A 13,225-nucleotide genomic window follows, 5' to 3' on the forward strand; every position below is an offset into this window, starting at 1 on the left:
AGCTGAGAATCTGCTCTATCAAGTAGTGATATTGTGCTCTTTGTGCTCTTTGTACCTTAGTTTCCATGAAAATAAATAGGAGCTATTATTTTCAGAGCAACCGACACACAGTACTCATACTTGTGAGGAAACAATCTGCTCTAAACTGAAATTCCTTCCTTTTTTGAGAGATAGTTTGGGCTTGTGCTTACTTACCTATATGAATAGTTTCATAAACTGCATCTCATCCTTATAGAACAATTTTCTTCACCCAGAAGATGCTGGGACATAATCTGAAGTACATAGAGTGTAGTTTCTTTAATCAATTCCATCACATTACAGAACTGCACACTCTTCTCTTGCACAATGTCACTCCGACTTTGAAAATCGACAAATGAAACAGAAGAATTTTGCCATCTGGAAATGAGACTTCCCATCAAATCTCTTTTACCCTGATTAAGGCATTCACCATTATATTTGAGCACCTGTTACAGTCCTATTCACAGGAAAAAAAAGTATACAAGAATAGCACTTTCAGAAGACATTACTAAGGATTTATTGTAGTAAATTAGACCATTAGTCTAGCTAATCCAGTATTCTAGCCCTAGCAATGGCCAGGGTTTTAGAAGAAAACTTCTGATTTGTACCTTCTCCAGTGGTGAGTCTTACTTCGCAGTTCATGGTGATTTGTCACAAGCCCATTAGAACAATCTTGCCCTGTTATGCTCAGTACCAAAATTATTTTGTCTGTTCTTCTGGAAGCTAATAGTCTTCCATTGTTTATTCAATTTCTGTGTCAATCCACATGGAAAGCCGCTCATTTTTTATGTAACAAATGAAATGAGAAGTAATATCTTTTTATCTGATTGTCAGTTATCTGAATGATAACTCTCTCCACTAAAGCAAGGAAAATGTTTGCTACCATGTTGATTGAAGATTACTCCACTCAGGAGGGTGCCTTGTATTAACTGCAGAGGAAGTGAAAATATCAGCCTCAAGTAAGATATAAAGAAGGTTCAAGAGATTTAAGTGACAAAACTATGCCAAATACAGGGAAAAAAAAAGATGCCTCTTGCAAAGACAAGGGATGAAATTCTGCATATGTCGCCTATGGAATAATAATAATAATATAAAAAAACTAGCATAATCATTCAGTTTATTATAATATTTCTATCTTATCTTTCATTAGGAGGACTCCAGTTGAATTTGCAACTAACTGAAGAGGATATACAGTGCTGTAGGTTAGAAATAGTAGATTTCAGAAATGTTTTTCACATTTCACATGTGGTAAAGAAAGAGATCTATTATACAGGACATTGCCACAAAAATGACGCATTGAGTCCAGTAATCTTCAACTTTAACATGCCGTGTAATTAAAAAGCCCTATAATTAACTACTCCAGTGTTATGCTACCCTCATAAACAAAGCCTTTGCCTGATTTGAGATTGGGCTGATATTATTTTAGTTCCTTCCTTCGGTAAGTAATTTCATATTTCATAAATATATAATTCATAAGTTCATAAGTTCATAAGGTTGGAAAGGACCTATAAGATCATCTAGTCCAACCATCCTCCTATCACTATCTCTACCCAACTACTAAATTAAGTCCTTTAGCATCTCATCTAAACGCTTCTTGAACAGCGAATATGTTCAGTGTATATTCAGTAAAACGCTTCTTGAACAGCGAATATATTCAGTGTATATTCAGTAAATAAATTGGAGCACTTCCATATTATTTAATGGCAGTTACATATAGATTTGTTTGCTTTATACTGTTCCTTCCACTGTTCTCAAACCACAACCAAAACCAAGCACGCTTCTAACTTCAGAATTAGTATCTCTTCAAACAAGTGGTCTTGCTTCCTATGAATATCCTTTAAATAATTAAGCAAGATCAAATGAAACAGCCTGGAGCAAACTCCAGATAGGATTCTCACCTGTATCATAATGTAGTGAGGAAACTACACTTAAAACAGTCTTAGCCTAATACTAATGCCATAAGTATGTAACTGTCACTGTGTTTAAGGTAGGCCTATACAATACGTATAGTCACTCCTTCCTTTAAAAAATGGCAGTATTTCATTATAGCTGTTTACTACTGTAGCTCGTTGCCTATCACTTACAAAGAAATATACCTAAGGAGCGGATACATACATACCTGGGTTGCTCCAGAAGTAACATCTCCTATGTGTTTTCTTGGAAACTACAATAGACACAAAGAGCACAATAACGGTATTTGATAGAGCAGGTTCCAAGCTACAAAACACTATTGTTCAACACAGTCCCTACTGTTAGCTGTGCATTTTCAGCAGTGATGAACAAAAGCCTGCGTGCCCCACACCAGCAGAGGTAACCCACTGTCACTGTCACTACTGCTGAAACACACTGCCCACCACCTCAGTGTGCTCACATCTACCATTTGGTCCCCACACATGTTCAGCAAGCGTGAATGTCAGTGGGTGTCATTTTTTTCCAAATGGAGGAATTCATTGCCAGATCTTTGCTTTGTACACACTTCCATGTTACACACTGTTTAGTCAGACTGTCCCTCTGGTGCCATCTGTCTCACAGTAATAAAATGTAACAGAGTATTGGTGGGAAGTTTCAACCCCTACTCCCATTTCACCAACATCTGCCTTGGACATTGTAGGCTGACATCATAAAACAGGAGGCATTACTTTCAGAGCACCTCTTTTACACAGAAAAGCTGTGCAGTGTAATCACAATGTGTGATGGCAACAAGACTGCTACACCGGTAATTAGAAATGGTGGAGAAGGGGTCCTGAAGTTTTTCTGCCTGTAAGACAGCCAAGATGGAGAAAGCTTATGGTGAATTGATTGGTGAATAGATGGAGGAGTGTGCAGGTTTGAATGGACTTGAGCTATCTACCCAGTGAGGGAGTTGTCCTTGTATCACATACAGTGTAGTGCACGCAGCACCAAAATATGCTAAGTACTGCTTAAATCATATTTTAGCAAGCTGTGGGCAAAGATAAGATGCTCAGAGGAAAGGCTTCCTCTGTCTGAAACCTTTTGGAACACACAGATTTTATTAATCTTTCTGAATGGCCAACCAGGTCTTACATAGTATTTTTGATTTTCCTCTTTCCAGTTCAGTCTCCAAAAGAACTGTGGTGATTCTATTTTGCATTGATATATAGCAGGAGTTCACCAAGTACAGCATACGTGCCATTTGCAGCCTGAAAAGTCTTGAAAACCCATAAATGTAATTTGTAATTATAATGTGATAATTAACTGAGATCCTGTATTGCGGATAAATTCTTCTATACAGTCTCTAGTGTTACTGCCAGTACTTTGCACAGCATTCACATAACGAATAGCCTCTCATAAAAATGGTTTTCGGGATCTCTGCTCTTTGATGCTTTTGAAGGAACATGACATGCAGTCATAGTAATAGGTTAGCTTCTGGTCAGATCACAAATGTTAAATGCAAAGTACACAGTTAGTATCTTGGTTTCCTTTATCCTTCTTGTATAGTTTGTGTGACAGTTTCTCCCCACGTGTCTTTAAGCTCTGTGTTAGAACAGCACTCTTGTTAGATAGGTAATGGCTACTTGAGAATTATGATTTTAGTTTAGATTTAAAAAAAAGAGAGTTTTAAGACACTGAAAGTGGAATGTACTCAGTTTCTATCCTTCATCTTTGCAATTATACTGTTTTTATGAAGAAATATGTCAGCTCCCTACTTACTGTTTCTTATGAAGGTAAATACATATTTGAACAAGATGGATTATGTTTTATCGAGATGAAGTGGATGTGCAGCTGCCTTTTCTGCAGAACCCTCAAGTGATAAACAAATGATTTACTCCCACTTTGCACTGATGGAAATTTGAAGTGGATCCTTACTCCCCTTTTTACACACATCAAATAAGTTAGATAGTACTTCAGCCTGCTTGGTGGCCAGTCATTTTCATGGGTCAGGTCCCTCTGCTTAGCCCCGTCAGTTGACCTAAATTGTAATTTGTATTGCTACGAACTGTGCAAAGACATGTCTTCATAGATTTATATTAGTGTTCTTCAGTCCCAACCTAGGCCATCCCACCATTCGTTATACAAAGCTCCTAGATAGAAAGAGGGTTACCTGTGTGGTGTCTGCTTAATATAAATGTAGTTCTTGAGTTGAATAGAGCAGTGTGGAGTCTTCAGAAGGATAAGATCTCAGTATTATCCTAGTTGTGTTTCCTTTTTAAAGTATGTGGGTGTATATACACCTATATCTGTGCACAGAGATGCTTCTTACACTGTAACTCATAGTAGTTGTGTGCCACTAATCTGTTTACCTGTTCTTTTCTGTAGCCCAGATGATTTACTGAATGCACTGAATGAGGGTATCAGCCGTGCTGATGTGATCATTACATCAGGAGGCGTGTCTATGGGAGAAAAGGTATGCTAAATTTAAGTATAACTTCCTATAATATTTATAAGATGTTCAAGCCAGAGTCTGTCATCAGAGCTTCTGCTTTTGTATCGAAGTTTTCTAAAATGGGGTCTTTTTCTTTCTTTTGGAACATTTAAGTGTGAATTAGTTAGGAAAATAGCCTTCAATACTGTCCTCATTTAATTTGTTCCTGTTACTGTCCTATAGTAGATATAGCGCAAAGGGAAGATTATGTTCTTGATCTAAGTGATCTGCATTTTTTTTAACTAAGGAATTATTTACATAATTATGATGACAAAGGTGATAGGTTAATAGCACATGAAGACAGCAGACTTCTTTCTACTCTTAGGGCAGGTAAAATGTAGGTAGAACAAAGCTACTATGCAAGTACTTTGAAAAGCAGCTGAGTACATAAATAGCTCGCTCTTATTCAGTAGATCTATTTCCTATATGTGCCAGAGCTATATCTGTTACAAAAATAGTTTTATCACATTTTACGCCTGATAATCCTACAGAGGCAATACAAATGAGACACAGTGAGCTGATATATTTGCCTTTTGAATCATTAACAGAATTGTTGATTGAGTTCCTGTTGGTAATCCCTGTGCCAAAACCATCAAAGAAAATAGGGATACACAGATGCTGGTGGGGCGTAGATGAACCTGCAGGACATTTATTAATCATGACTTATGCGAAGGAAAACTCAGATTACTTTTTGATCCCAGACTGAATCTGTGAGTTTGGCAGGTAAAAGAAACATCTCTCCTTTTATAAATAACAGATACTGAAGTCAGCCATTAGGAGATGACAAACATGAGTGCTGTTTTTGTCACTTTTCCGAGTAGAAATCATATTGTTGGATACGTCATGGAAATGATTAACAAATTAAACCAGTGCCAATTACTTTAAATTCCATTATTTCTCTCAGAATTCCTAGAAAAATATCGAAGGCCAAGCACTGGTCTTTAATTTGGGACTGTGGTGACATAGTACAGACATGGGAACTCTAGAAAGAGACTAGACTGCTGAATGATCTTACAGGCATTTATGCCTGGCTAACTTCTCCCTAGCCTGCATTTTAGGCAACTGCATGAAGTCAATGGGCCCTGTATTCCACTGTCAGTTCTCCCTCTGATACTGAGCATTCAAGACTTTTAATGAAATAACTGAGCATCCAAAAACTAAATAGCAAACAAAAATGTAGTTAATGCAGTCAGTAACTGAGAATTCACGCCTGGCTGAAAAAAGTTGCTGCTTTCCAAGTATTTGAACAACAAAAAAAAAAAGAGAGAGAGAGAGAAGTGGGAAAATTGCAAGAGAATTTCAGATTTACTGCTTCCAAAGTCTGTCTTAAGATGCAGGACATAACAATTATCTGTTAAGCCTCACTAAACACAACAGAGAGTATACTACATCGTTGAGCAAAGCAATTTTCAATGAAGAATAAATATATAATTCCAGTTTTCTTAAATGTATCAATTATACTTAAGCAAATTTGTTTTTGAACTAATGCAAAAGCTACCCACAGTTTCTCCTTTCTAAGAAACTTAGGATAGCTAAACCCAACCACTGAATTATGCCACATCCCCGAGAAATTAGAGTCATTACAGTATCCTGGAAAACTATGATTTCTACAGTGCAGTCTCGAGTTCAAAAATACTAGGAGATCTCTTATTCTGCCACTGGATAGTTTCTGTGGCAAAAGATAAATAAACTGATGATTTTAAGGCTTAAATTTGAATCATAATGGCTATTTTTCCATCTTTGACGGACAGAATGTTTAAGTAGTCTATTTGTGGGGTCCTTTAAGATTCTGTTGCTGCAGCTGACTTTTAAGTAAATACATTACTTTGTCCTTGTAGAGTCATGTTTGACACCTGAAATGAGTCTGTTCCTCACATCTGATTTTTGAAAATACTTTCTTTCAAATACTGGAAATTCCCAATTGGACTGTAGCACTTTCAGGATATAGCAAGTCTTTCATCTTCTCTTGATATCAGTTAATTGCTTTGAACACTTAGATGATGTAAGCCACTTTGATGTTACTTAATTGATTTTCTTTTTTGTAATTTAAACAGGACTATCTTAAACAGGTGCTGGATATTGATCTTCATGCACAGATTCACTTTGGCAGAGTTTTTATGAAACCAGGGTAAGAAATCTTTTTAATGAGGTAGCTTGGATGGAGACCATATTCAGGAGCAGCACTACCTATGTGTCTAAATTTGTTCATCTGCAGACTATTTGCTCTGAAATATTGTCCCTTTTTTAATACTGCTATAAATGCTAGAGTAAGGGGAATTGGAGGCACTAACATTACAAAAAAAAAAAAAAATTGAGAGCCTTATTAAAAAAAAACAAACACAGCTCTGTAACAGTTTAATTTTGGCATAACATTTGTTGATTTGGCTTCTGACAGTAAGACAGAATTTTTGTGTATTCATTCATCTACTCTTGGATATTTTCTCAACAGGAGCAAAATTACCATTTGTTTTTTCTTTTCTAAATATTTTAAATAATAATGTAATGATGTTCAGTCAAAGTCCAGCGCAGATCATAAGTAGTTTTCCTTTTCCATAGCCTGCCAACAACTTTTGCAACTTTGGATATTGATGGCGTAAGAAAAATAATCTTTGCGCTCCCAGGTAAGATGCTTTGTGGATTACTTTTGTTGCTTTGCACAGATGACAAGATGTGAAACAGAATAGCGATGTTTCACAACACCCATGTCTGGTGTTCTTACTCTTGTCCTCAGACTGTGCTGGTTAGGATACAGGCCTTATGATTTTATCCATCCAGCAATTTCCTTGGCTTTTGTAAATATGCTGTGCAGGGGTGGTTTTTCCTACAGCTTCCTCACGTTACCAATAGAGATTCTTTGAATGTCAGAACATCCACCCTAAAGTATTGGAAATGGAGATGAGATCTGGAGAGCATTTAGGAACACATCACAGAATGGAAGTTGTTTGTCATGTTCCTACTTTGGAACATAAGAGGGCAGCAGTGCTTCACCTCCTGCATGCTGGAGGAAATCAATGAGTTCAGAATAAATATTTATTTGGGAATCCGTCTACAAATCTCTGTCCTCTTTCATTTTATTCTTCTTGCTCTGGTTTTGCATAGATTTCTGGCAGCAAGGAATCCTCTTCTTGATTAGCTAGTGGTGTTCAGATGTCTACTGTTTTTTGTCTCTTGTTTCTCTCTCCTGCTTCAGTATGTGTTCACCAGGTCAGAGATAATGGAACATCTCTCTCTCTCATATTATTTACATCAGGACTGTCATTTAGGGAAGAGTAGAGTCTAAGACAAGAGGTGTTTGACAGAAGTTGGTCATACACCTTTCTTTTGAGCCAAAAGAAATCACGTAAAGCAGTAGAATTCTCCTCAGCAATTGTGTTAAAGCTTCTCACAACTGTTAGGGAGTAGAAAGTTATTTAATAATACCTATTCTTCCATTGGTCTTGGAAACCTTAATCGTGGATCCAGATCCATATCAGCTTGAACTTATACCTGTGCACAATGAACACTGGCCCCACCTCAGATAAATCTAGATGTAAGAAAGGTAGCTGGAGAGCAAAAGCAAATGGTGGGGTCTGAGGAGCATGAAGCAGCTGTGATCAGAGCAGAATTTCAGGACACCATTAGCCAGAGACTATAGCTTTGAGGAGTTTAGCCACATGCCACCCCAGGCTGAAGTGAACAGTTTCCTGTACACAACATGAAAAGCTCTTTAGAATCCTTTGGGGTATGATTGTTATAAAAATAGGATATTGCTTTCACAGAGTAAATCAAGAGGGTTTCACAACCACTCTTTCTTTCTTTCACTACCAATCTTTGTCCTATAGGCAACCCTGTGTCAGCTGTTGTCACCTGTAATCTCTTTGTTGTTCCCGCACTGAGGAAAATGCAGGGTATCCTCGATCCTCGGCCCACTATTATCAAAGCCAGGGTAAGAAGCTTGTCCTGTGTTTAAAAGTTCTCTCAAGTTGTCGAAACACCACTGTTTGAGCTTAGAAAGACAGTCTTGTTTGGGAGATCTGAATGCTAGGCCAATTCTGACAAGCTGAAGGAAGTTCACAGAAAACAGAGGCACAGACTTGAATCTATTAACGTTAATATGCAGTCCTATAATTTCTAAGAGAGAGATGGCCAACTAGTGGAGCAAGACACTTGCCAGTCAGGCAGGGAGGACACTTCTCTGTGAAAAACATACATTTGTTTTTAACCCATGTTAAAAAAAAATAATAGAGACTAATATGGAAATACTTAAAGAGTAAGGTAGTTCTAAATTAAAAACTGCAAACTTAGAAGTCTTTCTGCTCTTGAGCAGATTGTTTATATAAGTAATCCACATGATCCCCACCTAAACAATGTAACTTGTTTAAACTATTAATGCCACTCTCATAAGAATTGTGTATATAGTAACTCTTTAATAACTGGCTTTGAATCTATATTAAATAATGTGTTATTCTCCTATTTTTGCTTTAAAGAAGGTACCAAAGAACTGATTACCTTTTACAGTTTTTCTACTGTTCCTGGCTTTGCAGAAACTCTTCTCTTACTGTTCATCCCTTGTGTCTCTCTTACATGCTTCCTCAGTAGTCCATGTTTTTCTTTATATCATGGCTAAAGAGTTGTAAGACAAACCAGTTTGCAGCATTCCAGTTTTGAGGAATATGATGCTCCAACGTGACCCTCATATTCGCATATATTTTCCAACATGCTTCCATTAAACTGCCATTTTTAGCAATCTCCTTTATGGCTTTTCACTTCAAAGATTGGTCATTTCCCTTTTGTCAGGGCTAGCAGTGTTCTGAATGTGAATAAAATTTTTATCTGTACAAAATGTGAGCCAGAGAATAAATATGATAAAGCTTTTTTTTCCAGAGAGATAGTATCTTTGAACTCTCAGTAAAAGAACAGCTTTGGAATATTTCACTTAATGCATGCAGACTCCAGCATACTCTTTGATATTGTAATATCATACTTGTATCTCCCTTTTATAGTGCAGTCTCTGCCTCCTACAGCCTTTGATCTTGCTCTAGACACCGTGTAGCCTAGAAATGCAAGTTTTTTAAAAGACTCTTATTAAGGAAAAAAGATTGAACAGATGATTCCATTATCTTAGACAGTGATATCTGAATACATGACATTTTCATCCTTTCTTTGCTTCTTCTACAGTTATCATGTGATGTAAAATTGGACCCCCGCCCAGAATATCATCGGTGCATACTGACTTGGCATCACCAAGAACCACTACCTTGGGCACAGAGTACAGGTTAGTGCCCAGTTGCACACTCACAGGTCCTGTCAGTCTTCCAGATAAACCCATTCTTTTTAGTTGGTATATTTAAAAAAAAATCTAGATTATGCTGTTTTTAGTCTCTGTACAATTTGAACTAGATAAACAAATTGAAAAATGAAGTAACTCCAACGTTAAAGTAATTTACAACAACAAAATATGAAGTACAGGTAAAGACCAAACAGAAAAAAATATGGAAGGCTGGAAAGTAATCAGCAAAGGAATGAGAGTTTTGAGAACCAGAACAATGGGAAGCTGACGAATCTTTACATAATTGTCTGTTTCTACCTACCTTTGAATAGATACATTGCAGCACCATTAATACATTAGCATATCTTTGTAAGAACAGCTCTTGTTTACTATCTGATGAGTTGCAGCATTTGAAACTAACTGAAAAATGAACTGGACTTTTTCTCTCACCCTTCTGTAGGGAATCAGATGAGCAGTCGTCTGATGAGTATGCGCAGTGCCAATGGACTGTTGATGCTACCTCCAAAGACAGAGCAGTATGTGGAGCTTCACAAGGGGGAGGTGGTGGATGTCATGGTCATTGGAAGGCTATGATGTCACCAGCAAGAGCGAAGCTTTGATGCATGTCCACATATCATTGACTGTATCCTGTAATATGCAACGGCACAGCTAGTTTTTCTGATTTGGATAAAAGTTGATCAGTATAGTCAACATCTTGAATTATATTTCAAATGGAATTTAAATAAATACCTTTTAAAAATCTTTAAAAAGAAATCTTAACAAAGAAAATTTATTCTGATTATATCAAAGCAACTTTTTCCTTTCCTTGCAATTGCTTTGTGTGTTCAATACTAGTTCTAATAGCGGTAGCTTTTAGTAGACAGCAGTAGGTGCCTGCAGAACTTGTGTTTTTTCTCATCTTTAAGATACAACTACTTATGCTCTTAAAACAAGGCTGTCTGCTTATTTATACTAGCGTAGACAACACTTGGATTTCCCTTATCAGTATGCTTCATAACCGCTTCACAGAGAGCTTCTGCTTGTTCTTTATCTTGTATCTCGTGTTGATGTGCACAGTGCCAAAAGCAGAGTGGCTGCACGGGGAACCCAATGAAGCCCCGAGGTTTCTTCACCTCGCTGTGCATTCAGGGATCTCTCCTGTCCCGGCAGCCACCCAGCTCAGTACTCTTGGGCAGTAACTGGATACCTTTTATTTCAGCAATCAAAAAATTGCTTCCTTAAGTGCTGACAGCCTTTTTAACCAATACATTTAAAAATGTACAGAATTAAAAACAAAAAAAAAAAATCAAAGACTGATCTTGTACAGATATTAGTGTTACCAGCATTCGTGTGGAAATTAAATGAGCAAAGAAATAAAACTAATGTTAAACAACTCTGTACCATAACATTTTCTGTAATGATACTGAAACTTAAATGAATAAAAAAAATCCTCAATCATTATTTAAAATTTCAATTGTTTAGAGTTGTCATTTGAACATCACAAAGAAAATACCATTTTAAGAGGATAGTTGGGGTGAGGGAAGCGGACAGGAGGAAGGGAAATGGTAAATGGAGTCTAGTGCCTCTCCTAATGTACAGTATCATAAGCAAAGACGAGATACAGGGTGAGCTTTCTCAAACTTATCTCCCGGGGGGCAAAATGAAAGCATTATTTTTGGGATTTTACAATTATATCAGTAAAAGATGGAAAATACTTTTTTTTCTGTTTAAATTGCATAGCAGTTGCAAACAGCCATTGTTCTGCTCTGTGTGAAATTTGACAGATCTTTCGTTCTTTTTACATAGTGTTCTTTCTTTCTCCTTTTGATACTGGGAATTCTCAGCCCTTTCCAGATCACGTGTTCTGGTAATTTCATGTTTCATCTATGATTAGGATCATATTGGTGACATATAGCATCTTGCTCCTTGGAATGCATGGGTAAAACACAATCCCATCAACTCCATTCATGAAGTCAAAATATTTGTCCACAGTACTGCTGGAGGACCTGGGAACATCAACACAGAAAACTGCGTTCAAGTCTTGACTCAGTGGACCAGAGTTGTAGTTCTTCAGTAATAACAGAAAGAATCCCTGAGGCTGGTTTTAAGTCCTTCCCTTGCAACAGCCTAAATACTCCCTGCATAGGCCTCACAAAGGTACAAGGTGGTACAAGGTTTTGTACTGCTCTGTGGCCAATATTCAAAGTTCTGTGTAAGAAAATGAGCTTTACAATTTCCTTTTTTTTTTTTCCCCACAAAAATACATTTGTAGTTTTCTTCTTTCCACATTATTTTCTTCATCACCCATACATGAGAATGATCTTGTGTAGAAACAATGGCAGTGGGTCTTTTGAGTCCATGTCATCCAGTTGAGGAAATCGTACAATGACCTACAAACAACTTTTACATCTTGGCCAGCTACCAGAACTTTGATTATACTGTTGGATGGGAAACATCATACCAAAACTGGCCTTTTCTAAATACTAATTTCAAGACCTTAATTACAGAAATTACAACATTAATTTTGTCTTGATACTAAAATATGCTAGACATGAAATGTCTTTGATCTCTAGGTAGTTATTAGAGAGCTGTGTGACTCCAGAGATTAACACAGAATCTTTAGCTGCAACACAGGCAGCACTTAAGGACAACGTACAACTGGAGTCACTTTGCAGTTCTGTCTTTGTCCTCCTCACCCTGATGCACTGCACTGAGTGTTAAAGCTCATCTCTTTTGACAGGTCTCAATCCAGATGTGGTGCTACTTGCCTCATGGCCACTAAAGACATCCCCTGAAGCTTCAGGCAGCCTACATATACCCTTTGCTGACCACATAAGTTCACAGAAGCTGGTATGGTAGTAGTGTTAAGGGTTGGCCTACATCCTCTTTGGGAAAACTCCTCAGGCTTTCTTCTGACAACTCTTGAAGGGTAGGGAAGGAACTACATCTGGGAGCTGAGATTTGAAAACATGACATCTTACTTTAGATACCAGACACCAGCCTAAGATGGTCCAGCATTCTCTGTGGCCCTCCATTATCTTTAATACTTTGCTTCTCAAAACCAGTACTGTCAGCTGAATGGTTTGTGAAGTTTTGTGTTAGTTAAGAAAAATACACACTAAAAGAAACATACCGCAGGTGTGGTTGCTTACATCACAAGAGCACTGAGATGTTTCCAGGTAATTCTATTTGCAATTTACAAAGAGAATACAAGCACAGAAAAAGGAACAGTCAGAAAGCAAAACAGAGTATTGGTTACTGCTGATGACGCATCTCTCATGATGTACATAAAGCGGTCAAGTTCAATAGCTGCTTTAAAGGTAGAAACAGTAATTCTGGATGTATTTCACCAGTATATTTGCCTGTACAGCTTTATATTTCCCATTAGGAGCTATGTGGGAGAGTACTAAATGAGGAGTCAGAAACCAACTCAGACTATAAAGCCAAGCAACAGATTGGTCTGGCATGCAACGATCCTTACAGTCTTCTTCTTAACAGACAAAAAAGTAAGAATAGGAAAGAAGAAGGTAGATGTTAAATGCTTGTGCCCAAAATTTGACAAAAAAACACCACTA

General features: G+C 37.4%; 1 protein-coding gene across 9 annotated transcripts in view; it reads left to right on the forward strand.

The window, feature by feature from the left end:
• The window catches only part of GPHN (gephyrin), a 254,833-nt gene extending 243,800 nt beyond the window's left edge, over positions 1–11,033 (forward strand). For 8 of the 9 annotated variants that reach the window (XM_065754106.1, XM_065754037.1, XM_065754055.1 and 5 more), the window contains 6 exons: positions 4,297–4,384; positions 6,457–6,530; positions 6,959–7,023; positions 8,224–8,327; positions 9,560–9,656; positions 10,111–11,033. In XM_065754106.1, coding sequence (XP_065610178.1) covers positions 4,297–4,384; positions 6,457–6,530; positions 6,959–7,023; positions 8,224–8,327; positions 9,560–9,656; positions 10,111–10,244 — 562 coding nt within the window. In that variant the 3' untranslated portion in view covers positions 10,245–11,033. Of the gene's footprint in view, positions 1–254; positions 1,044–4,296; positions 4,385–6,456; positions 6,531–6,958; positions 7,024–8,223; positions 8,328–9,559; positions 9,657–10,110 lie in introns of those variants that run through there. The other variant, XM_065754089.1, reaches the window with a different exon arrangement.
• The last annotated feature ends 2,192 nt before the right edge of the window (positions 11,034–13,225 follow it).

Source organism: Cyrtonyx montezumae, unplaced genomic scaffold (genome assembly GCF_038088225.1).
Source record: "Cyrtonyx montezumae isolate F1298 unplaced genomic scaffold, pur_monq_1.0 scaffold_10, whole genome shotgun sequence".
In the NCBI taxonomy this organism is placed as follows: Eukaryota; Metazoa; Chordata; class Aves; order Galliformes; family Odontophoridae; genus Cyrtonyx; species Cyrtonyx montezumae.